The sequence below is a fragment of the Culex quinquefasciatus genome, chromosome 3 (assembly GCF_015732765.1).
Source record: "Culex quinquefasciatus strain JHB chromosome 3, VPISU_Cqui_1.0_pri_paternal, whole genome shotgun sequence".
Classification (NCBI taxonomy): domain Eukaryota; kingdom Metazoa; phylum Arthropoda; class Insecta; order Diptera; family Culicidae; genus Culex; species Culex quinquefasciatus.
The window spans coordinates 11680191-11704215 of record NC_051863.1 but is presented as its reverse complement, the minus strand read 5'-3'; the positions used below and the strand labels follow the sequence as shown (position 1 = coordinate 11704215).

General features: G+C 38.1%; 1 protein-coding gene across 6 annotated transcripts in view; it reads left to right on the top strand.

The window, feature by feature from the left end:
- LOC6041189 overlaps window positions 1-24025 on the top strand; it is a 141718-nt gene that overhangs the window by 108619 nt on the left and 9074 nt on the right. For 3 of the 6 annotated variants that reach the window (XM_038264159.1, XM_038264156.1, XM_038264158.1), the window contains 4 exons: window positions 805-1147; window positions 21212-21351; window positions 21411-22529; window positions 22600-22833. In XM_038264159.1, coding sequence (XP_038120087.1) covers window positions 21300-21351; window positions 21411-22529; window positions 22600-22833 — 1405 coding nt within the window. In that variant the 5' untranslated portion in view covers window positions 805-1147; window positions 21212-21299. Of the gene's footprint in view, window positions 1-804; window positions 1148-20513; window positions 20647-21049; window positions 21129-21211; window positions 21352-21410; window positions 22530-22599; window positions 22834-24025 lie in introns of those variants that run through there. The other 3 variants (XM_038264162.1, XM_038264160.1, XM_038264161.1) reach the window with 3 other exon arrangements.

Here is a 24025-nt window from a genome sequence, read left to right as displayed (position 1 = left end):
TGTGCGTGAGAGCCGTGTAAAAAGTGACAGTTCGTCACTTTTTAGTTTGACTTTGACCAACCAACGGGGTACAAACTAAAAAAGTGTCAAACGAAAAAGTGACCAACCCCCGGGGGTTGAGTGTATTAACCTTTTTTGACAGTTGTGGCTGTCAAGAAACGTCAATATTTTTAACGGATTACTAGATGAATACAGTTAAACTTCTTTTCGTATACGTACCGTACATGCAATACTTTCTAACTTGGAATGTTTTGGATAAATGTTCTTAAAAAAATAAAACTGTTGCCACTATGCCCCCATTGATACCGCGACAGGTTGATGATCGCGCCGTCACGACCTCCAAGGGGGAAACGGTGCCACCGGAGAGCAGAAGGCAGGAACAAGTTCGCCACGCTCATTGACAATCTGGAGCGAGACAAATGCAAACGATGCCGACGAAGAGTCTCGCCAAGTAATCTGTTCCGGACGGTAGCAACAGCTGATGAGGCTCGCGTGAGTGACGCATTTGGCTTTGGCCTCTGGCACCGCGCAACACCCGCAGGTGTGCCGGGTTCAGGATAGAGCGAGGGGAAATTGGGTTATTGGGATGTTTACCTGGAGGGTCTCGTGTCAGCCGAAATGAGAGTGTTCCAATTTTGGAACACACGCCAGACTGGTTAGAACTGGTTCACTTTTCTCTGAACAAAAAAATGATTCTTTCAAGATCATAACCTAATAATGTATAAATCTCCCCCAAACCTTTTGACTGCCTAATCGCGCTGATTCTCACATAAAACCTCTTTTTTATGTCCGTGCCCTTTCCAGCTCATTAACGATGAACCCGCCGCGACGGTGCTGCTTTGGCGGACTTTCTGCGCGCAAACCGGACCAACAGTGGACACAAAAGTAAGACCCACGCGAATTGCCACCGTCAGACCACAGGAGAGGACGCCAAGCAGCCAGGTGGTCGTTCAGGTGTGACAAGCGTCTAATTTAATCCCGAGTTCCGCACTGGACGTTGGACGCCGGAACAGTCGCGGTCAGGGTCCGGTTGTAAAAAGGGGGTTCTTCTTTTTTAATGAACCGTGTTACCTCCAACGTCGTGGTCAGCAGCGCTTCCAGCAGTAATCGCGACCGGCCAAAGTGACTCATCTTCCAGCAGCAACAGGTGAGTGTGACATTGGGTTTGGCGATAACCCTCAGTTGACCAGGTACTGCGTTTGGTCCATAAGGTGAAAATTGTTCAGCTCCTCGAAAAAAAATCGAACGATGGCGCGGTTTCTTTCAAATTACAAAATTAAGTTTTGCATTAGGTTTTAAAGTCATTTTCAAGACATTATTCACTACAACGTATTTAATTTGTTAACACTCTGAATCATGGATCAAAAAATCTTTTTAATCATTGAAATCAACTCAACATACAAAAAAAAAAGTTTAATGTTTCAATTTCTGCGATAGAAAGGTTCTCTGCATTTAGTATGTCAAATGAAACCATTTTGCATTAGGGACCTTCATAGGGAAATGAAATGTTCTGGGAGAAATTTCAAACACCCAAAGTCATTCAAATTTAAGGTTGAAAAACTAGTAGGTTTTCTTTGGTGTTGTAACTTTTCTTGTACCGAACAAGCACGAACATAACAAAAACTGCCAGATTATTATCAACAACAATTTTACAATACTTGTAATTGTTATAAGTCTCGTTTTTTGCCAACATTATTTTAAATTGATTCCAACCTTGTTCTTGCATGATCTTGTTGCTCGATTGGAACTCCGATTTGACAGTTCGATTGGAACCTTGAGAGTGACATTTCGCCTCTCCATATAGGCTCTCTATTTTGCATAATTAGTTATTACACACAAGTCCCCATACAATTCCACAAGTGTCACAAATTAGCTCCTATATATCGGTGATCAAAAACGAGGGCTGATTAGGGCTGATTGGGGTAGCGAAGAAGCCACCATCTTGGAAGTTCAGATAACAAACACTGAGAATCAGTGTTATACATATTACTACGGTAACACGAAGTGTGTTATTCTGGTTGAACTCAAAAGTAAAAGTCCCATGCAAATGTGTAAAAACAAACTGAAAACTGTGTAATGCCGATTCTCAGTGTACGGGCGCACTGTTTGATCGACCAAAATAAAAAAGCAAATATAGGTAAACAGAAAAATCACTTTTTTCGATATAAATTTTCAGCCAATATTGGGATGGAATCTCCAATTATATGATAGAATTTGCAATCAGCAACACAATTCACGTGTTTTTTCAGGAGTTTATTGCGAATTGGGGAAAAAATTGACAGCTAGTGCTTTTGTTGTGGGCTCTCATTTGACAACGGTTCTAATGTCGACTGCTGTCAGTTTGCTTCGGTCGGAATAGGGTTGCCATCCCTCCGGGCAACGCCAATAACCTGAAAACGGTGATTGTAAATTTGACTGTACATGAATACATTAAATAAAAAAAATCATCATTTTCTGAAAAAAAGAAATTTTGTGGGCAGAATAATTCATAAATTTTTTTAATCAATTTTTAGTGACATAAAGCTATTTAAATGGATAATTTTATGGACAAACTGATGATGCAAAATGGCTTCTTTCGTACCCGGGCAGACGGTAATAACATAATTCATGCCATTTCAATAACAAATACTGTTAAAATAACAGAAAGTATTATGGAATCTTCTTGAAAAATCCATTTTTGCATAAGAGTTTAATAACAAATTATGTTATCATAACGAAATTTGTTATTGGTTGAAAGCCAAAACAACTCGGGAATAACATTTTTTGTTATGGAAGAATACCGCCAACTGTTATTGGGATGATCGGATTAGTTGTTAAAATAACAAAAAATAATAGCAAAGATTTGTTCGAAGAATAACTCAAAGTGTTATTAGTCTGTTATTACAATAAAAATCCAATAACAAAAAAAAATCATAACGACGATGACGAATAACAAATCTTGTTATAAATATCATAAAATGTTATTGGCTTAGTATTTTTAAATATCAAAAAATGTTATTCCCAAGTTATTTCCGTCTGCTCGGGTAGAGAATCGGTCATTTATCATTTTCATAGTTCCAGTTTCAGATTTTACACCATCCTGGTGCGAAAATGGCCTCTATCATATTTTTTTGAAAATTGTAAATGTGGTTTTTGGGCATGAGAGACCACCTATTGTATTTTGGGAACTAAACTTTTAATGGTAAAAACTTAAACAATTAATCGTCATTTTTTCAGTGTCTCTTTTAGTCTGAATAGTCCAAATCTAAACCTACACCTTTGTTGAAGACACCAAAACGATCATCTAACTTCTTCCCAAGATACAATTTTTTGAATATTTACATGCTCATTTTGTATGAAAAAATTTGCATGGATTTTAAAATGTTAGCTTTTTCCAATTATCAATCTTCTTGAGTCAAAATTGTCTTGAAAAATAAATCTTACAATTTTTTTTCAATTAAATTTGTCTTATTAGTAAACAATCAATTTACAATTCCGTATTTCTTTTAACCTAATAGAGTTTTGGAGTTCCTTTCAACTATGGTTTGTACTATAGTTCATTTTGATGTAATTGGATATTCTGACAATTAATTTGGCAAGAGAATGAAAAATTTAAAAAATCCTTCAAATTTTGCTAAGGAAAAGGATAGAAATAGAAAAGCTTAAAACTAAAATTACAAAGTATTTTACTGCACACTTTTGGCTTGGTTTTCAAAGTCGAAAACTGAAATATTTGTGAAATTTTGGATGCCTGTTTTGATCTTTTTTCTGACAAAAGATCACTTTTTATTTAAGAGCGACTCTCTCAATAATAAAAAAACTTTGCTTTTTTATTTAAAATGTGATTTTGCATCTACAATGTACGTACACGTTCAGCCACAAACGTTTTTTCGACGTTTTAGAAAAAAAAAATATTTTTAAGGAAAAATTACAAAACTGTTCAATGGATTTTTGTTTGGTTTTGTTGTTAAGTTCCACAAGATGCAATTCCTGGTTATATCATGTTAAATTTGATTTAAAAATAATGAAATAGGTTTTTTGAGCAGTAAATTTTTTGTGTGCAAAGGTCAATTTAAAAAAAAATACGTACAATTTATTGATACTATCCAAGAAACTATCCCTGAATTCTTCAGCAACACAATGCCTCTTATCTGGGTAAAACAAGAGAGCACACGAGCATCGAACACCTACAAATTTGTCCGATTTTTTCATTGATTCATTTGAATTCCCAAAAAAACAAGTTTTGCAACTAGTTGCTTACAACATTTTTTGCAATTCTGAAAAACGCTTTCCGAATAGAATTGTATGTCAAACTCCAATTTGTTAAATAAATTCACCACTAAAATCGAAAAAATATTGAAAAAATTAGTTTTAGATACTACACAGAAAAAAATCAATTCTCGAAACCGTGAAGTCAGTTCACGATTATGAGAACCACGAAGGAATATATTCACGTTTATGGTGCAAATGCACCATACTCATGAATAAATTCTTTCGTGGATCTCACATTCGTGAACTTAATTCACGATTACGGGAATTGATTTTTTTCTGTGTAGCACTAAAATGTTCAACTATTCAACACTGGTATCGAAAGCAAAGGTCCTGATTGCCCCAAAAAGATTCAATCACTCGCGATCACAAATCTAAAGCGACGAAAAACTGCTCTGACCTTTTCCTACCGTTTGTCACTTCCACACCAATCGCTACCGAATCTCTCACATTGTTCTCCCTCTCACTCCAATCGGGTAGTATAGCGATTTGCTCAGAGAGGCGGATTGCGCTATATCGCTCAAAGCAGACTCGAAATAGTCTGCGATCGGTTTTGTTTTGATCATTTATCAAACTGCTTAAAATCAATGTTATCAAAAATATTTTGCAATTTTGTTGATAACACAACATCAAAGGCACATTTGAGACAAATTTCTAGCTTTTCAAATATAAATTTACGGCAAACTGTGGTAGTGCAGGCCAAAAGAGCGCCTCTCTGGTATATTGTTGGATTCTCTCCTCTCTGAACGTATTCGTGTATGACTCGGGTCGACGGACGGAGTAGGCATAGAAAGATATTAATTTTTCAATTTGTTATATTTAGTAGAGAAAAGTAGGCCGTTTTGCGTTCGAGAATTACAAAAAGTACTTTTACGACGGAGCTGCAAAAATATTTTTTTGTTTTGAATTCATGAAAAATGGGAATATCCCTTAAAACGTGTGAATTAATATGTTGTTTGTTAATTCATTTATTTCTGGCAGCTTTAACTTTCTTGGTCATTCGCTGCCCTGTGAATTAATAACATTTCAATAGAAACATATTAAGGCGTTTGAAATATCAGTTTCAATGTCCTCCGAGGGTTAATCCATCATCCAAGTCAAATCAACTACAGCGCGCAAAGTAGTAACTGCTGTTAAACTTTTTACGATCATAATATTACCCACCGTGCTCGCTGCTGGGGATGCATGCAACTGAAACAGGTGGACTTTTGTGAAGAGAGAGAGAGCGAGGTAGACGAGGGGGTCATTCCTAATTGCATACGCGGCGGGAATTATCGTCGTCGTCGTCTAATGTTGTTGAGTGTTGCCCACGATGATGATTGCTCGGTTTTATTTTCGGCCGGGACTCACGTGAAATCGTGAGCTTTTCGGAGAGGGGGGAATTGCTGCAAGGTTTGCTTTCATGGAGGTCATTGGCGGTAAAGTTTTTTTGAATTTGATGATAATTTTTGAATTGAGATTTGGTGCTTAAGGGGCACGTAGTTTGAGATAATTGTGTCGCACCTTAAAGAATCGTTTGATGTTTTATGAAGCCCGAGAACTCTGTATAAAATATATAACAGAACAATGTTACGATGTCAAGTTCACATGGAAACCCCCCCTACTTGCGACCGTCATTACGTGTGCATCACATCTCCGGAAAATGATTGTAGAACACGTGTCCGACCGTCGTCGTTTGCACAACAACCCGCGTAGACAAGGGAACGATTAATTAACAAGTTCCCGTTTTCACCGAAGAGAGAACCCGTGGGATCATTTCAACCACACCCCGGAGATCACGCAAGGTGTTCCAATTCCGTGCACCTCTGTTCGGAAGCAAATTTGATACAAATTCTAATGATGTTATCACTTTTTTTTTCTTGTTGTTGCGTGAATTAAGACACCACCTTACACTTCCGCTTCTTGAGGTACCAATCTCGTGTTGATTGTTTCAGCTCCGCTGGACAATTCGGAGAACTCCAGGTCATCCATCAAAACCGTTGACCACGCAAAGGCCCACTCACGTGTTCGTCTCGTCAAGTAGATAACGAAATTCTGCGACGTTGGCTCAACTGAGAGCTTCACTTGGTTCAACAACAACAGCAAGTGCTTGTGTAAACACCCGCTGGAGGTAGCATCTTGAACTGTTTTGTTCGCTCGATGCTCAGCAGCTAGCGGATGATGAGTTGGATATCTGGCAGCAGCTCGTTGCGTCCAGAATGATGTTAATGAAGACACACCGGGTCGTTGTAGCTGCGGAGCAGCAATTAAGACAACAGTAAGCAATTTGCATCATACGAAGCTGGCCAGTATAGTGCAAGCAGGCAGTAAGAAGGTCACCGCGCTGGGGAACTGTTTCCAGTGCAGTGCAGTACATCTGAGCCCTTGACACGCATTGAAATTGGTTCTACCGTTTGTTCTGAGTTCCCACGATAACGGTTCTCGCAGGTTAGCTTGCCGGTCGAGGTCGACCTGATTCCACAGATCCTTTGTTTCCAAAGGGAGGGATTGCTATCACTGAAGACATGACCTTTCAGCAGGTCCGACAGGCACGCGTTCTGCCACGGTTCGTGCCGTATCATCAAGTTCCTCAGCCATTTCGTAACAACTACTTTTTCCAGTTTATCTCGTAACTTTCAGGGCTAATCCTGAAAACCAAAAAAAAAACAACAAGTAATCAAATACCTTTAGGAAACTGTTTGGGGTACCTGTCACGCGCTGCGTCGTCGTGAACCAATTAAAATTCCGGCCATGTGCCCGGGCTGGCTTGGCCGCGGCGTCGTCGTTGCCAATCGTGCGCGGAATTTGAACCAGTTGGCACAGCACACTCGGAGAGTAATGGCACACACGTGATTGTCATTCCCCAAACAGAGAGATAAACTCGATTGGTGGCTGGCGTGTAGGTATTATCTCATTGAGTGGTGTGGCCGTGATTGCCAAAATGGGTTGAAGACATGACGCTCCAGATGTGACTACGCATTTGGCTGAATTGAAAGTAAAATCATACCAGCGTGGGATAGTATGGGAACCAATGTTAGTTTTCAAGATGAAATAAAATCCTTTGCAAAATCAATTTTAAATGTTATAACAGGTGTTTGAAAGATAAAATATTTGTTTGTTTAGACTTGAAAATTGCACAAAAATGTTCTTAGAAAATTTCCCCGATAATCCTTTACAAAATATGAGCTACTTAATTCGCTATGATGAACAAAAAATATCCCCTCTTAGATCAACTGATTAATAAAAATGTTCATTATATAAAAAAAATTCAACTAAATTAACGGTTATCTGAAAAGAAACAAATATAATGGTCAAAAACTTCCCGGAAAATATTTTATTCTGGAGAATGGATTTCTGACAAAATTACACAATTATTTTTTTCTGCTGTGCTGAAAGCATTTTTGACCGATCTCCACTTGTTATGACTTTTATAAAACTTTTATTTTGACCCAAATGAATCTTGAGCTAAGTGGTCCTTAAACTCATATTAATAAATAAATAAAAAAATTATAAATGGACTCCAATTTTTTTCCTATAAATTTACACCTTTTTCAGAAGCACCTAAAACATTTATTTGTACATTGTGCTGACAGTTTTTTTAATGATGTTTTACCTTCTCTAAAACTCTATAACACCATCCTAGAAAACATTCCGTTAGTTCTTTGTATATCTTGTATATTTTTTGAATGAAGTTTGTGATCAACAGCTAGTCTTCGGCCAAATTGTAGGCATAGATGGGCTTCTTATTGAATTTAAACCCTTTTGAAGTGGTAGTCTTGATTCCAAATTTTTCAAAATATTTTCTCAAAGAGATCAAAAATTTCACTAATGTTTCTTTTATTAAGTTGAAAATCGGACAATTTGTCCCCGAGATATCGGCGATTCAAAAAACTAATTCTAATGAACAACACTGAAAAATATATTTTTTTGAGATGGGCAAAACCACTCTTTTTAGGAGCCGCTCATTATCGCTCGCTCATTAAAATGAGCCGCCCTTTTAACCCTCTACAACCCAACCCCGCCTTTAGACGGGCTTCGATTTGAAAAATCGCCAAAAATCCATTTTCAACCAATTTTTGATCTTTAAAATGCATTGTAAAGAAGAACTTTTAAAATTTCAGAAAATTTATGGGTTGGAAGTTTTACTTGTTTTATGTGACTTTGCCAATGTTTTTAAAAATGTCATTTTTTTAGGGGTCATAATTTGGTTGAAAAGGCTATTTTAGGATTGGTGTGATATTTAAATGACTTTGATATGACGTTTGAACTTTTTTTAACTAAAAACGAGACTATTCGTTTGAGAACCATATTTTAAGAAAATATTGAGCTACCTTTTTTCTAAATTCTAATTCAAAAAATACGAATAATTGGATGGTGAGAGCACCCAAACTTAAAACGGATCGGAAATCGGATTTCGGAGAACATTACTTTTAATTTTACGAAATTGCGTTTATTTCTGCTTAAATTAAACAAATTCTAATATTATATTTTGAGAAAATATTGTGTGAACTCTTTTCTGCATTCTGATTAAATAAAAAAAAAATCAAAAATTAAATCAAAAAATCAAATCAAACCATCCACATTCTTTAAAATTTGACATTAATTTATAAGTATTGATCAATTCTAAATTACACGTTCAATGGCCAAATAAAAATTTCGTTGGATTATATTTATAAACATAAAAAAAACAAGTTTAAAAATCATTCTATTTTGGAACTGTTCTTTTAAAAGATCGGAGTTTCAAAAAGGAACTGTGGCTATTTTTTTGTGAGTTATGGTTTGTTCTTTTTAGTGAACCGGCTCGTTGAGCGTCTCGCTCTTTTTTTGCCCACCTCTTTTTCCGTTTTTTTAAATATATATTTGTAAGGCAGCGATCAAAAGCCGTAACAACAAAGCAAAATTTTCTTAGCTATTCGATTTTTGTTTTCAGAAATGGGCAATCATGAAATCCGTTTTAAAAATTGAAATCTGTAACATAAAAAAAATCTTCAAGAGTGGCCTTAACTTGAAAATTGTGCACTTTTATAAAAAATCGCTTACGTACTGTTTGCTTTCAAATATGATTTTACATAAAATTACCTTTTTTCGATTTTTTTAAATCACCATTTAAAAAAAATGACCGAGCCACGTAGCCCAGTGGTAACGCTTCCATCTCGTAAGCGGTAGATCGGGGTTCAAATCCCGGCTCGGACCAACACAACTGGTGATCTTTTCCCTTCTGGAATCGATTGCTTAGTAAAGGGAAGGTAGTGTATCGTCACAAACTGGACCTTATCACGATACCTTAGGGAGGCGACCTATGGAATGTTAACATTAACCTTAACATGTTAACATCAAGTTGAGAATGAAACTGCCACTGAATCCGCTTTGTAAATGCCGGCCCCGATACTCTTCAAGGGTGTTCCCCTCAGGAACTGGGAAAGATTTACTTTTTTTTATTTAAAAAATATATAGCTTGGTTAAAGATTATTTCCTACTCTGAATTTTTCTCAAAAGAAAACGTTTTATACCCCGTTGAACATAAAAAGAATAAAAAAAGTTGTGTTTTTTTGGAAAATAATTTACAATGACAAGGTGAAATAAAAAATCATGAAAAATATTTTTTCCATTTATTATTTACGCCCTTTTGAATTGTGAGCCTTGATTTAAAAACTTTGGAAATATTGTTTTCGAAAAAATCGGCCAATTTTGCGACCAATATTCGTTTTTTTGAAAAAAATTAGCAGTGATTCAAAAATAAATAACTCGTTTAAAGAATTAAAAATCATATTTTTTTACCGTGTATCATTTTTTTTTCAGTGTAGTCCTTAATCCTTACCTACAATTTTGCCGAAGACACCAAATCAATCAAAAAAATTCTTCAAAAGATACAGATTTTTGAATTTTCATACATCATTTGTATTGAAAATTATATAGACAAACTAATGATTCAAAATGGCTTCTTAAGGCATACCGAAGGCACCAAAAAAGTTCAGGTGCACGGAGAAAAATCAGTTTCCAAAATCGTGAACAAGCGTTCATGAAATTCGAAACCACCAAATTTCATGAACGCTTTTTCACGATTTTGCGAACTTCTTTTTGTCTGTGTGGTCAGACATGTTGAAATCGATATTAAACGAGCGTTTCCGAGGTTTATTTAGAAAATCTCTCAACTTCATAGTACTAAACCTTGGTTCAAGTGCAACGGGTGATGTTAAACCACCCAAGCTTCCGAGATCACTAGCCAGACAGACAGACGGACGGCTCTACAACGACCACAACATCATGCTCCAGTAAACAACGTGGGTAAAACTGGCAAAACCTCCTCCCAGAGCGACTCTATTGTTTCGGCATCGTGCGACGATCGACTTTTCACCACCCACCTGCCTGCAACTGCCACGTGTGGTTTGCAGCACGTCATGTTCAACAACAAACCCGCTTTTCTTTGCAGCAGCCTCGGAAATTGCATGCAACTCGAACGCGATCACGAGGAGGGATGGACGACCAGGTGATCGTGATTAGCCTCGCGTGCCCCCCTCCCGTGCTTCAGCTGCGAGCTTAACGGCGATGCACTGTTAATTGGAAGTCGGCCCAAGTTCAGGGTTGCGACTGTGCACAACAACAACAAAGTGGGATTTGCACCTTGGGTGGAAAGGTCAACGTCAAAAAAAATAGACTCGTGTAAGAACGTCATTGGAGGGTAATCTTCTGGGATTGATTGAAAATTGAATAGACCGGGATCAGGACAGCAATGGTCAACACGACCCTAGTATAAATAACTTCAACGCCGGCTAATATCACTGCAAGGCAATGATGCAGCGTGTAGTTATCGTGCCACACAGACCATCATTAGCTGCGGTGCCGGGTCCGGATTTGAATTTCTAAACAGTTCACAGTATAGGTACAATAGTTCTGGATGATGTCGAGATAGGGCTACCTTGGCGCGATTGAGGGAGAATTGTTAAGTATGTGATGCACGGAGGAAGGCTGTCCGCCGGGAAGATCCACACTTCCTGGCATTGTTTGTGTGGTGAGATTCAGAAGGCTGTTCGCTTGGTGAGTTCTTTGAAGTTCCTGGAGGAATATACACTGTATACGGGAGCATGCTCTGAAGCTCTGACAGCGGATGTAAGAAGTCTGGCATCCAGTACGACTTCGGTACTGACAAATATGCTGTTCCTCACATTTTACCTAATAAAACATGGAGAACACGGAGAAAAATTAGTTCCCGAAATCGTGAACAAGCGTTTATTAAATTGGTAATCACAAACAAAGTATTCAAATCCGATGGAACGTTTTTGATAAACGTACTTTGAGAGTTAAACAATTTGTACTTGATTCCCAATTTCAATAATGCTTGTTCACGATTTTGGCAACTGATTTTTCTCCGTGCACTGGAAAACATATTGAACATACACAGTAAAAAATATGTGAATTTACTCGACACAGAAAAAATTAATCACATGTAAACTCAGTTCATGTAAACATGAGATTCGACGTAAGCGGTTGAATCACACGAAAAATCATGTTTTTACGTATAATTTGTTGCAAATTTACATCAAATTGCATTTAAATTTAAATGTTTAATTACGTGCAAAAGTGTTACATCATAAATGATGTAACATTCGGAAAAACATTTTTTTTTGTGTAGACAAGAAACTTGCATAGTATATTTCAAGACTTTTTTGAAAAGGTCCTATAAGGGTCATTCCAGGTCAACTGAGTACACTTTTGGACTCGACTTTCACCGATTTGGACCAAACTTGGAGGGAACGTTTATCTATCGATAGTTAACAGAAATCCCAAGTTTAGTGCTGATTGGACCATCCCTCTATTTTTGGCACCCCCCTCTTTTTTGGCGATTTTCTTAAAAACTTTTTTTTCTTTTAATCATAACTTTGCAACTATTTGAGCAAAAGACTTTCTACAGGTTGCATTTTATAGAAAATTGTCCAAGGAATCCGATAAAAATAAAATGTTAACCCTTAAATGCCAGCTAATATTATATTTTAACGTTTTAAGTATAAAAATTCAGTTTTGACCAATTGATTATATTTTTATTTTTTTTATTTTATCGCCATCGTGTTCCCCGGACAATTTTACACAATAGTCAATATAGACTTCAAACTAAAATGAACTATTGGCAAGATACAGCGATTTTACTGAAAAAAGTTTGATTTTGCACTGCACTCTGTCCTATGAATTCAAATCCGAAATAAGTTTCTCACATATAAAAACCGAATTATGCGAGATTCATTCCTTTTTGTTGAAAAGTACACCATGAACTTCCGAGTGCTGCGCAAAATCAAACTTTTTTCAGTAAAATTGCTGTATCTCGTCAATAGTTCATTTTAGTTTGAAGTCTACAATGATTATTATGTAAAATTGTCCGGGGAACACGATGGTGATAAAATAAAACAAATAAAAATATAAGCAATTGGTCAAAACTGAATTTTTATACTTAAAACGATAAAATATAATATTAGTGGGCATTTAAGGGTTAAAATTTTATTTTTATCGAATTCCTTGGACAATTTTCTATAAAATGCAACCTGTAGAAAGTCTTTTGCTCAAATAGTTGCAAAGTTATGATTAAAAGAAAAAAAAGTTTTTTAGAAAATCGCCAAAAAAGAGGGGGGTGCCAAAAATAGAGGGATGGTCCAATCAGCACTAAACTTGGGATTTCTGTTAACTATCGATAGATAAACGTTCCCTCCAAGTTTGGTCCAAATCGGTGAAGGTCGAGTCCAAAAGTGTACTCAGTTGACCTGGAATGACCCATAAGCTTTTGTGTTTCATATCTTTATAGGACCTAATAAAAAAAAGTCTAGATTTTTCCCAAAATGTTAGATATCTTTAAATATTTTTGAAGTAATTGTTATGTTTGAAATCTAGTCTTTTAATTTTTGACTCTGATTAAACTCAACGATTTTCGTTCAGAAACAAACAGTCAATAAAAGCCAAAAAAATAACCGTTACTTTGTGACCCAACCCATCCACCCCGAAAAAAGTCAAGTTCAAATTAGCGAAAAAGCACCGCAGATTTGACAGCTTCCTTCTACGGTGGGTTGGGCCGGCAAACGGTAAATTTTTAAGGGTGTTGTTTTTAGCAATTAGCTACCGGAGAGGTACTAATTCAACCGGGCGGTGACGGCGATTTGTGACAATCGTTTTGCTGGTCAGGTGGTCGTAGTACTAGCGAAAAAAAAGAGTAGAAATAACTTTGCAATTAGATAGCTATAATTCAATTCATAGCCAGATGACATAATTTCAAACCCACACCGACTTTTGTACTTTCTTCTCACAGACTGGGACGACAATTTGCCGTACACTCTGCCGTAATTACAACCTTTGTGACGATGACGGTTACTTTTCGCTAGTATCAACTTAGAAATAGCACTATCCTAACAGTAGAAAACAGTGTTGCCGATCGGTCGGTCTCGCAGCGGGAAGTTTAATTAAAATCTAACACCGCCCAATTAGTGAGTTGACAGTTCGGAAAGAGAGATAAATTATGACCCTCGGGTGAACAATTGAGGTTCAGCTGAAAATGTGGACCGTTAAGTATTTTTAATTGTGACTCATGAAAAAAAGTAGGGGAAATATACCCTTTCTTATCAAACACCTATCTTCGTCATATGAAGAGTTTGATGCTCGATTAAAACTCCAAAAATACTATTTAGGCTAGAAACATACCAGCAACAGCACTGCCTCAAGTAAGCACGCAAATTTATGCCACTTAATGGCCAAAGATGAGAAGTTAACTGCTTAACGAAAATCGCCATTAATATCTTTTCACTTGCGCTTACGTTTTCAAAGCGCTTAAGATTTAAAATTGCTTCCAATTACCGGCAACATGTGCTTTTGCACATTAGCTAGTCACTCACATGAAAAATAATCCAGAAACATGTAAATAATTAGCAAGCGCCATCAAAAAAACAAACGCGCCAAGTCTTTTGACGTTTGAATTTTGACGACCCATTCCAATCGAAGGCTGAAGGAAACCGAGCGAGAAGCGAAGGCAAATAAAGAACTAAGGGTGGCCACTAACACCACCAGCAGCGCCTGTTGGAGTGAGCCAGTGATGCCAGGAAATTTTCTCTATAAATGCTACTTTTCATCCATTTTGACAGCACTAAGCAGACCCAAAAGAGCGCTGGAAGAAAAAAGAACTATGCTGAAAATAGGAAAATGGGCGGAAAATGGGTAGGCATAAAATGGATATATTTCCCCTACAAATTTGAAGATGTTTTTAGAAATTTACAGCAATTTTAATTTTAGTTTTTTTTTCACATAATCGTTGCAAGCGCTTTTGGGATCCATACCAACCCCACCTATTTTCTTCTAATAATACCGTTCGAAATCATTCGTTGGCAATCCACTCGAGCATGTTATCGTTTGAAGTTGTGAATTGATAAAGACACCCACCTCAAAAGGCTGTTAATCGATTGGCACTTCGGCTCATTTACTTTTTTAAACTCGCCATCTAGATATGACCGGAATGTTGTTTGTCGTTTAAGAATAGATATCGGGCAAACGTATCTATTTTTGACCTAGTGCCAATTTTTGACATACTTCGAAAAAATCCGTTGATTAAGTAGATTTATGTAATTATTTGTCATTGTGATGAAGTCCTAGTTCTAGAACGATCCTTTATGGAACAAAATGTCAACAATTTTCGACCCAGGTCCAAAATACGTCCAACAACTATTTTACTTTTCCAGCTTGTCATAACAAACTGATATGTTGTTGTTGTTTGTTTCATAAGGATGATTCTAACCAGAGCTGATTAAAGTTCTACAGTTTTTGAATAGGTTTGCTGAAAAAAGGCTTCAAAGAGTGGGTCCAAAATAGGGACATCTACCCACCATTCGACGACGTCATGCTCACGCATTCATCTCAAATCAATAACCAATCAGCGTGTTCGCGTGATGGGCCTTCAACTCCCCGTCGGAAGTTGACCCCCCGTTCACAGCACGAACCAAGCTGATGACATCACCCTAATCGAAGGTACAAACACATCTTTCAATTCGCCACAATCGCATAATCGCGCGTCCCTTGTGCACTTTCAACGATTCCACTTCTGGAAAAAAAAGAAACTTTCACTAGCCTCACACTGCTGTTGTTGTGGTGGAGTTCCCATGAAGTACATATCTCGGATGCATTAGTGGAACTCCATCGCTGAATTAAAAAGGGAGCAACAGCGGTGGCACGAACTCGGCTGTGCTAAGTAGCTTCTAATTGCTTGGAAATTGAAAGTAATTGTAGTTTTGTGCACTATTACAATGGGGGGGAAATTACTCCGAACTCCGCGAGAGATGCACGTGCCAATGCTGCTCGATGAAGTCAGACAATGAAATTGTATCAAGATTCGAGTCAGCTACACCCTGGGCTGTGGCATCTGGAAGTAGCTGGTGGAAAAATACCTTCGCGAACCGGCCTAAAGCTCATCGCGAAGATGTGATTTGATTCGCTAATCAACGTCCATTGTGGCACAGGCCCAGCTAAATGCTTCTGTGTACTACCAGCAATGTCGTAATTTGTGACGAACATGGAAGAATCCCACAGGGTGTCTCCATTACATTTGTAGTCATGTTTCAAAATACAATCAAGCTAAAAATATGACCGTTCAGAAGAAGTTGCTTGTTTTGATTCTACGCAGTTGTTGATTTTAGCAAACAAATGTGTTAACTTAGCTAGTTTTCCAGCTGAGTTGGCGACAGAAGTTGCGTTTTGTGACACAATTGCTCATTTTTTAGATTCGTCAAAAATCTTGCTCATTTTGCCTAACAAATTTGCTCCATTTACAGCTTTTGCGATAAGCACAATTGCTGTTCAGCAGATTGCATCGCCGCCGAGTTGCATAATCCCGTGCCATGAGTCCATATTGTTTGCAGATGACTTGATTTTAATTGTCAAACGTTGTGTAACCCCTCCATTCCGCGGATGCACCGCGCGAGAAAGTTTTCCTCTTCGTCTTATCGTCTTGCGCAGACTTTTGTGCACCAGTACGGTGTTTGACTTAAATCATAATCATCGGAGGGGAGGCTGTTGGGGCGGTTAGTTGATTTAAAGGTGCGAGAGAGAGACGAAGCTCAGTCGAAGAAGAAAGAGAAGAAGTAAAACAAAACAAGTGCATCCGAGCCGGCCATGGCACAGGTGATTATTCGACAACAAAGAGAGAGAAAGCGATCTTCGATAATAGAGATATTAAATTGAAAACTAACAATCAAGCGATAAATCAAATCGCTATTTTTTGCTTTTTTTGGATTCATCTGAGTGTTTTGCTACCACTTTTTTTTTCTTGCTTAAGAGGAAGGGTGATGCGTGGGTGTTAATGACCGGCTGTGGCCTCTCGTGGGTGGTGGGACGTTGAATCTTTGTTTTTTTTTTGCTTCTTTTAAGTACACCTTTATTTCGTGCCGCCACCGCCATTGATCGTCAAAATCGCTCGATGGGATCGATATCATGGATTTTTTCCGATCGATTTCTAGACATTATTTTAGTTTACTTCCGTTTTTCGTTTTTTGTCGCACTAAACGTGTAAGAAAAGGGTGTAGCGAGTTTTTGCTATCCGCTTTAATTGCTTTTTTCCCTGTTGTAAATTGTTTAATCGATGGAAAATTACTTTTTGAGTACTTGCGTGATTATTAGTTAGCATGAATCAATGGGAAAATTTAAACAATACTGAACATGTAAGCATTTACGCTCATAAAAAAATTAGACGATTAAATTAAAAAAGGGTTTCAAAATGCGTTTTACACCAGTTGTTTTTAATAATTAGTTTTCAAAATACATAAGCTGGATGAAATGTTTTTTGCGGTTTTTCACAAAAAAAAATATTTATGATCGATTTTGAACGCAGCAAATTGTATTTCAAATTGTTTTCAGTTCATATGACGTCTACTTCTATCAAAATTTTGAGAGTTTTTTTTTTTTAATATGTTTTTGCCCCCTGATTTTCAGGGCCGATTCAAGGTCGCCCCGACATAAACTTTGAAAAATATTTACAGTGGCCTAACTTGAGAACTGATTACTTTAAAGATATATTTATAAATGAGAAATTATTTGTTCAATGCCAATTATATTTCTTTAAGTATTTGTTTTTATTCAAAACGATTAATTCAAATAAAACCTAAAATAATACTTACAACCATTATTTAGTATAATTTTATAAATTAAAACAAATATGCTGTCATATTTTTTTCAAAAAATCTTTCAAAATTAATCTTATTGGATTTTCAAAATACATAATTATAAAATGGCAAAAACAAACAAACACAGCGAATCACAAAATGCTTTATACACTATAAGGCTTTCTAGGCCCAGTGAAAAAATATAATTTAACCCAAAAATGAGGAACTTCTCGTCCCAGTGTTTTGATGCAAACAATAGAGATATGCAAGCACGAGAGTGTATTAGTTTGTAACAAAATTTACACGCAAAGATAGCCAAACCCAGCAGAGAAACTCGTCTGTCAAAATCAGCTGTGTTCTTTGTAATACCACGAGCACTTTGAAAGTGTTGGTAAATTTCGGACTAGAAAGCCTTAATACAATTGCTCTACCTTGAAAAAAGTACAAAATATTAATGAATATCTGAAAAAAAATCCGAAAATCTGTGGCCTTTTTCAATCTGTGGTCCTAAAATCCATAAACTATAAAATCTCAAAAGTTCCAACATATGTTATGTTTGTCTCGGTTCATTTTCGTCCAATTTAAATTCGCCCTATTTCAACAAATAGTTTTAAAAAAAGTTTTGATAGAAACTTGCTTGTTCACTTCCCATTAAACTATTGATTGCTTGATATGGGTTGAAAAAGCTTTTAGAGCAATTCTCTATCAAAACCGGAAATGGATTTTATTTGTATTTTTTGATTTGGCTCAAACTTTGTGGAGGCCTTCCCTACACAGAAAAAAATATTTCTGTAAATTTACATTATTTATCATGTACCAAAAGGTATCATGATAAATGATGTATATTTACATTAGGTTCATTGGAAATTTACATTATATTCATTGGAAATTTACATTAGTTTTGAAAATTTACATTAGTTTTGAAATTTACATTAGTTCAAATCAACTAACTCTGATTGGCCAATGGGAATGAGGAGCTCGACTTGGATTGCAGTAGGAAAAGGGTGTGGCCTATGTTCTATTTTAAAATGAGTGAAGCGGGCAGCAAAAGGAAATTATGATTTTAAAAAGTTGTTTCACAGGTAGGGGACGCTTTCTCGTCGACGGCCAAGTGGAATAACGCTGGACTGGAACTGGCCGTTTTCAAATGTTAGGTCAGATTTAAAAAATCTAAAAATATTTTTATCGTGAAGATCAGACAATTTTACATAAGAATGACGATTTGCACTTGATAGTTTGACACATTTATGTTGATTTAGAATTTAATCTAAATAAAAAAGATTGACGAATTAGTTTAAGACCAATTTTCTCAAACGCAGAATAAACTGCCTTTTACATTTTTTTTTATCAACATAAATGTGTCAAACTATTAAGTGCAGATCGTCATTTTTTGTAAAATTTTCTGATCTTCACGATAAAAATATTTTCAGATTTTTAAAATCTGACCTAACATTTGAAAACGGCCATAAATGCTTTTATAGCAGAATTGGGGTTAAATGGACCTTAGATGATTTTTGCGGTGCAAGTGGTAGAAGATTAGTTTCATGAGTCGGGGATAGGGTTTGTTTATTTTAAACTGTCACTGAAAAAAAATATGGGGATTGCTGTGATAAAAAATAGCCCTTTTGATTTTCATAACGCCTGAAAATAGTAATGCCTTATCAAAGGCGTTACGGTTGTACTTTCGGCTGGTACCATGAATTTGTAACAAATTTGTTCCAAGTCCGCGCTCTATTTTCAATACTCTTTGCAAATACGGCACGTATTCAAACAGCTGTAACTTTTTAGTGAATTTTCTGATCAATTTGGTATCTTCGGCAAAGTTGTAGGTATTGTTGAGGACTATTGAGAAAAATATAGGTACACGGAAAAAAATTGCACATTTTTTAATCAACTTTTTTTCACAATAGTTCAATTTTCCAAAATACGTATTTTTTGATTTTCGAGATTTTTTTTAATGTTTTAGGGGACAAAAATCCACAACTTTTGAATCATAGAGAAACATAGTCAAAAAATCTGCCGCCGAGTCATGAATTTTTGAAAAATAGTGATTTTTGGTAAACATTGAAATTTAATGAAAAAAAATCGAAAAGTACTTTACAGATTTTTTGATAAAAGGCTCTGTTTTCAAGATATAGCCACCGAAAGTTTGATTTTAGCGAAATATTTGCAGTTTTCTGATTTTTTAAAATAGTGACCAAGAGTTACCATTTCTAAAATTATTTTTTTTGAAAAGTTAAAAAAATTTACTATAAAATTGTCTAAGAGCCATTGAAGATTGGACCACTGGTTGCTGAGAAACAGCGGCTTAATGAAACAGAAAAATTGAAGTTTTCGAAGTCTCACCCAAACAGCCCACCATTTTCTAATGTCGATATCTCAGCAACTAATGGTCCGATTTTCAATGTTAAAACATGAACCATTCGTGAAATTTTCCAATCTTTTTGAAAAAATAACATTTTGAATTTTTTTAAATCAAGATAAACATTTAAAAGGCCCAAACATTGAATATTACGCCCATTTTAAATGCTAGTCTTGATTTAAAAAATTTCAAAATATTTTTTTCGCAAAATTTCACGAATGTTTTATGTTTTAACATTGAAAATCAGACCATTAGTTGCTGAGATATCGACATTTGAATTTCCGAGCTTTTAAATTATTGAATTTCAATCCAAACAGCATGGTGTACATTAGGGTGGTCCAATATTTATGTATGCCACATTTTGCTAACCTTAAAAACATTACATAACATGTAATTCGTTCACGCTACCCTTCCCTAGGTCACGTAAGCTTGTAGTTAAAATAAAGCACGCAATTCATTACGCGACCTAAAACGTGACCTGAAAACGTTCGAAAAAAGGATTCTTTTATCTGCTTAGTTCATTAATGTGTCCACAGCTCACGTTTTGATCTACGACAACGCAGTGCATGATTCAGCAACACAACAAGTGCTTTTAAAAGCTCTACAATAGGTTGGACGTCATCACGCAAACAGTCCCGGGAATGAGTTCTGATTTTTTATACTGGATTTGTACCCAAAAAAATCCGGTCAATTTTAGCAACATTCACCCTACAAATGCTGTCTCATATTTACCTGAAGCAGCAGCAGTACCGGCTGCGGCAGCGCCTACTATCTCAGCACACGCAAACAAGACTTTTGTTTTTAGTTACCTTTTATCGCCGACGACGTTGGCTGGGCGCGTCGCGACGTCCTCTCAGTTTGGTTTGTTCTAGGACTAGACGTCGTTCTAGTGACCTACAAAAACGGGTGCTTTGCCAGGTGTTTGTTCTGGATTGATTTTTTGTAAGTAATTTAAAGGTTTTGGTTTGAGGATTTTCCTTTTATTAGTGAATTCTATTTTTTGCGAAAACATCACGTGTGCTCAATTCAGAAGTCTTATCTCAAACCTAAGTACACTCTACTAGCTTAGTTGAGTGTTGAAACCTATCCTCGATAGTGTGTGCTTAGTTTCTAAGGGTAGTCCACCCGACTAAATGTTGTAATGCACCAAATAGATTGTGTAGGAGGATCGCAATGGAATTTAATCTAAATTGAACGATTGGATAAGCGGACCCGCAAATTGCGCGCTGGACCTTGCAGGGTAAACCTGTTCTATTGACCGCACATACCACTAATGGCGTTATCGCGTACATTCTTCAATTTGTGCTGCTGATAATAGCGCCAGTTTGTGTGCGCACGCTGATAACGAATCACGGGGAAAACTCTGCAAACAGCGAAGCAATTTTATCACCTTTGGTGGACCAAACTCGGAATCATTGTCTCTGGTCTGGTTAATTCGTTGGATATGGATTAATCATCGACAGAGTGATATCATCGAATGACCAACGATATTTTTTTTTGTTTTCAGAAACCCCCGAAAAGATAAGTTATGGTAGGACGACTTCACCCAAACTAGAAGCAAGCTCCAATTGCAGTAACTTCCCCGTTCCGTCAAGATGAACGGATTGTCCACGTTGAATCGGCTACTCGGCAAACGGAACAAAGATGGTGCGTTGGTCCTTCTTAACCTTGTATCGACCTTCCTAACTCTTCCATATCTCTTGCAGTTTCCAAGTCAACATCGAACCTCAGCCGGTCCACGACCAACCTGGACACCTCTAGTCAGTACAACAAGATCGTGCCGCTGGCCGCCATGACGAACGCACCGTTTGAGCAGACGTTCCGTATCACGGTGCTGCTGCCCCGCGACCAGCTGTACGTGGCCCGTATCGGGGCCAAAACGCGACTTGCCGCGCTTATGGACATGATTTGCATCGACAAGCAGCTGGACGCCCAGAAGTACCTCTTCCGGCATCCGTCCGACTTTCACCAGGGTTTCGAACTGGACCTGACCATCGGAGAGGTCGGTCTCAACGAGATCCGGCTGGTGTCCAAGAAAGAGCTGGAAAACCTGCAGAACAATGAGTACCGACTCAGTACGAGCGACATCTTCCGGTTACACCAGAAGAATATCCGCGAGAGCTCAGTGTCCTCTTCGGACCTCAGCAGAACTTCCCGGGTAGCGCTCAAAACCACTAGTCCATACAGTTCAACCAACTCGCTAAACTCCATGGACTCGTCCGGACTGAGCTCAAGCTCGCGAGGTGGCGTCAACGGCAACCAGCACCACCCGCCAGTTGCCCCAATGCGCAAGAAACGGGTCGCACCACGACCTCCCAGCCAAAACTCAATCCCCGAGAAAGGCCCATTGGAGACGCCAAAAGCCGATCCCATCTTCAAGGAACCTCAACTTCCACCCTACTCCAAAAAGAACTTCCACGTATCATCGCCCAACTTGTTCAGCCGCGACCTAAAACCAGTCGACGTCGCAAACAACAACAACAACAACGAGTACAACGGAACCCCCGACAGCAACGGCAACGGCCACCACGTGGAAACCGTCGAAGAGATGCACAACATCATCAACACCAAAACGTCCTACAGCACGCTCAAAAACCGACCCACGTCGATGTACATCATCCGGGAACCGCCGGAGAACGGAAACGGCGACCTAACCAACTCCGACGTCGGAGGCGGAGGCGGCGGCAGCATGCTGGACATCGTCAACCACTCCCGCACCTCGTCCAACTCGTCCGACGTCAAAGATCCCCGCGACTTCCAGGAAGGTCCGCCTGAACCTCAGCAACGACCCATCACTCCCTCCCGGAAGCGGCTCGATTCGAACGGTTCGAATTGGCTTGCCCTTCCCCACAGAACCCCGTACTAACCTTTCCCCTATTTCGATCTTTCTTTCAGCGAAAAAGGCCAAACCTCCGGCGCCGGCTCCACCACCGCGGGGCGTTTCCCTCGGGACGTTGAAGGCGCAGCCGGCAGCGGTGGCGACGCCAGAGCCGAAGATCGTGCCAACGCCCTCGCCGAGGGCACCCGCAAGGGCGACCGTGGCCGCCGAAGGACTGCGGGACAACGAAACCATCATCTCGGAGACGGACTCCAACTTTAGCGAGGGCGATGAGTTGCAGAGAAATAGAGGTAAGGGCAGATTGGCAAACAAAAAGATTTGGGTTGATTCTGAAATTATAAAATTTAATATTTTAAAAATCCTTAAATATAATAGTTCTATAATTTGCAAAATTGTAAAATTCGAAAAATCTTGAAATTTCAAAATCTCAAAATCTAAAAGTCCAAACATCGGGAAGTCTGAACATCTAAAAATTTTTAAGTTATTGCGCATTTTGCACTTTACTAGAGTCTTGCGCAATTATTTTCATCACAGTATTTTTTCATCACAGTGATTTTTCTTCACAGTGATGACGAGGATATCCGTTGCTATGGCCGGCTGTTTATTTATTTATTTTTGGAAGTTCAGAAACTAATGGCTCGTCCAGCCCAAAGAAAGTGTTTCGGATCGGCTCAGTGATTGTTCCGGCTGTGGAATCGTGGTCTTCGGTGCCGGGATGCAGCGATGTTGCGCCGGCATCTTGGCTTACGGTGGATCTTTTCTTTTTGCCGGAGGAGTGGTGGACAACCAGCGGGCGTTGCAGGCTACGTAGTGAACAGGTGTCTTCACAAATTGTTACATCGGAATCCCCAACATCTGCTGATCTGGTACTGCTAAGGGTCCCTTTATGGTGGTCCTCATATGGGGAGGCGACAGACGGCGGCGGTTTTTGCAATCCGAGATGGACGAATGCTCGGTGTTTCGCCGTTGGAGATGGCGATTTATTACCATTTGGTACCCTGGAGCTTATCCGGTTTACCAATGCCATTTATGGCATGTAATCTTTTCTAATAAAGTCCTTTGAAAAAAAAAAACTGTTTTTACTGAAATAAGACCTCTTTCGTCTGCAACGTACTGGTTTCGTACTGGCCAAAATTCTGTTAAATTCACAGCTAATTCATGACCTCGAGTAGTGAGAATAATGGTATCGTTTTCGAACTCAGTGAACTCAGCTCAAGATGGCCGATAGAATTATGCCCTCAAGCTAATCAAGAAAAAATAACCCATCAAAAAAACTCAAAAGTTTTAACTACGAGAATCGATCCAGAAACCTTTACAGACCATCTCAACGACTTAACTGCCTCAGCCACCACAGCTTGGTGACTAGATTGTGGTCAGAACGACTGCATTACACTTGTTTTGTTTGATGGTGTGATGGAAAATCAGTTTGCCAACTGTGATGAAAATTATCCCGCAGCACTCTACTGAGGTGCAAAGTGCGCA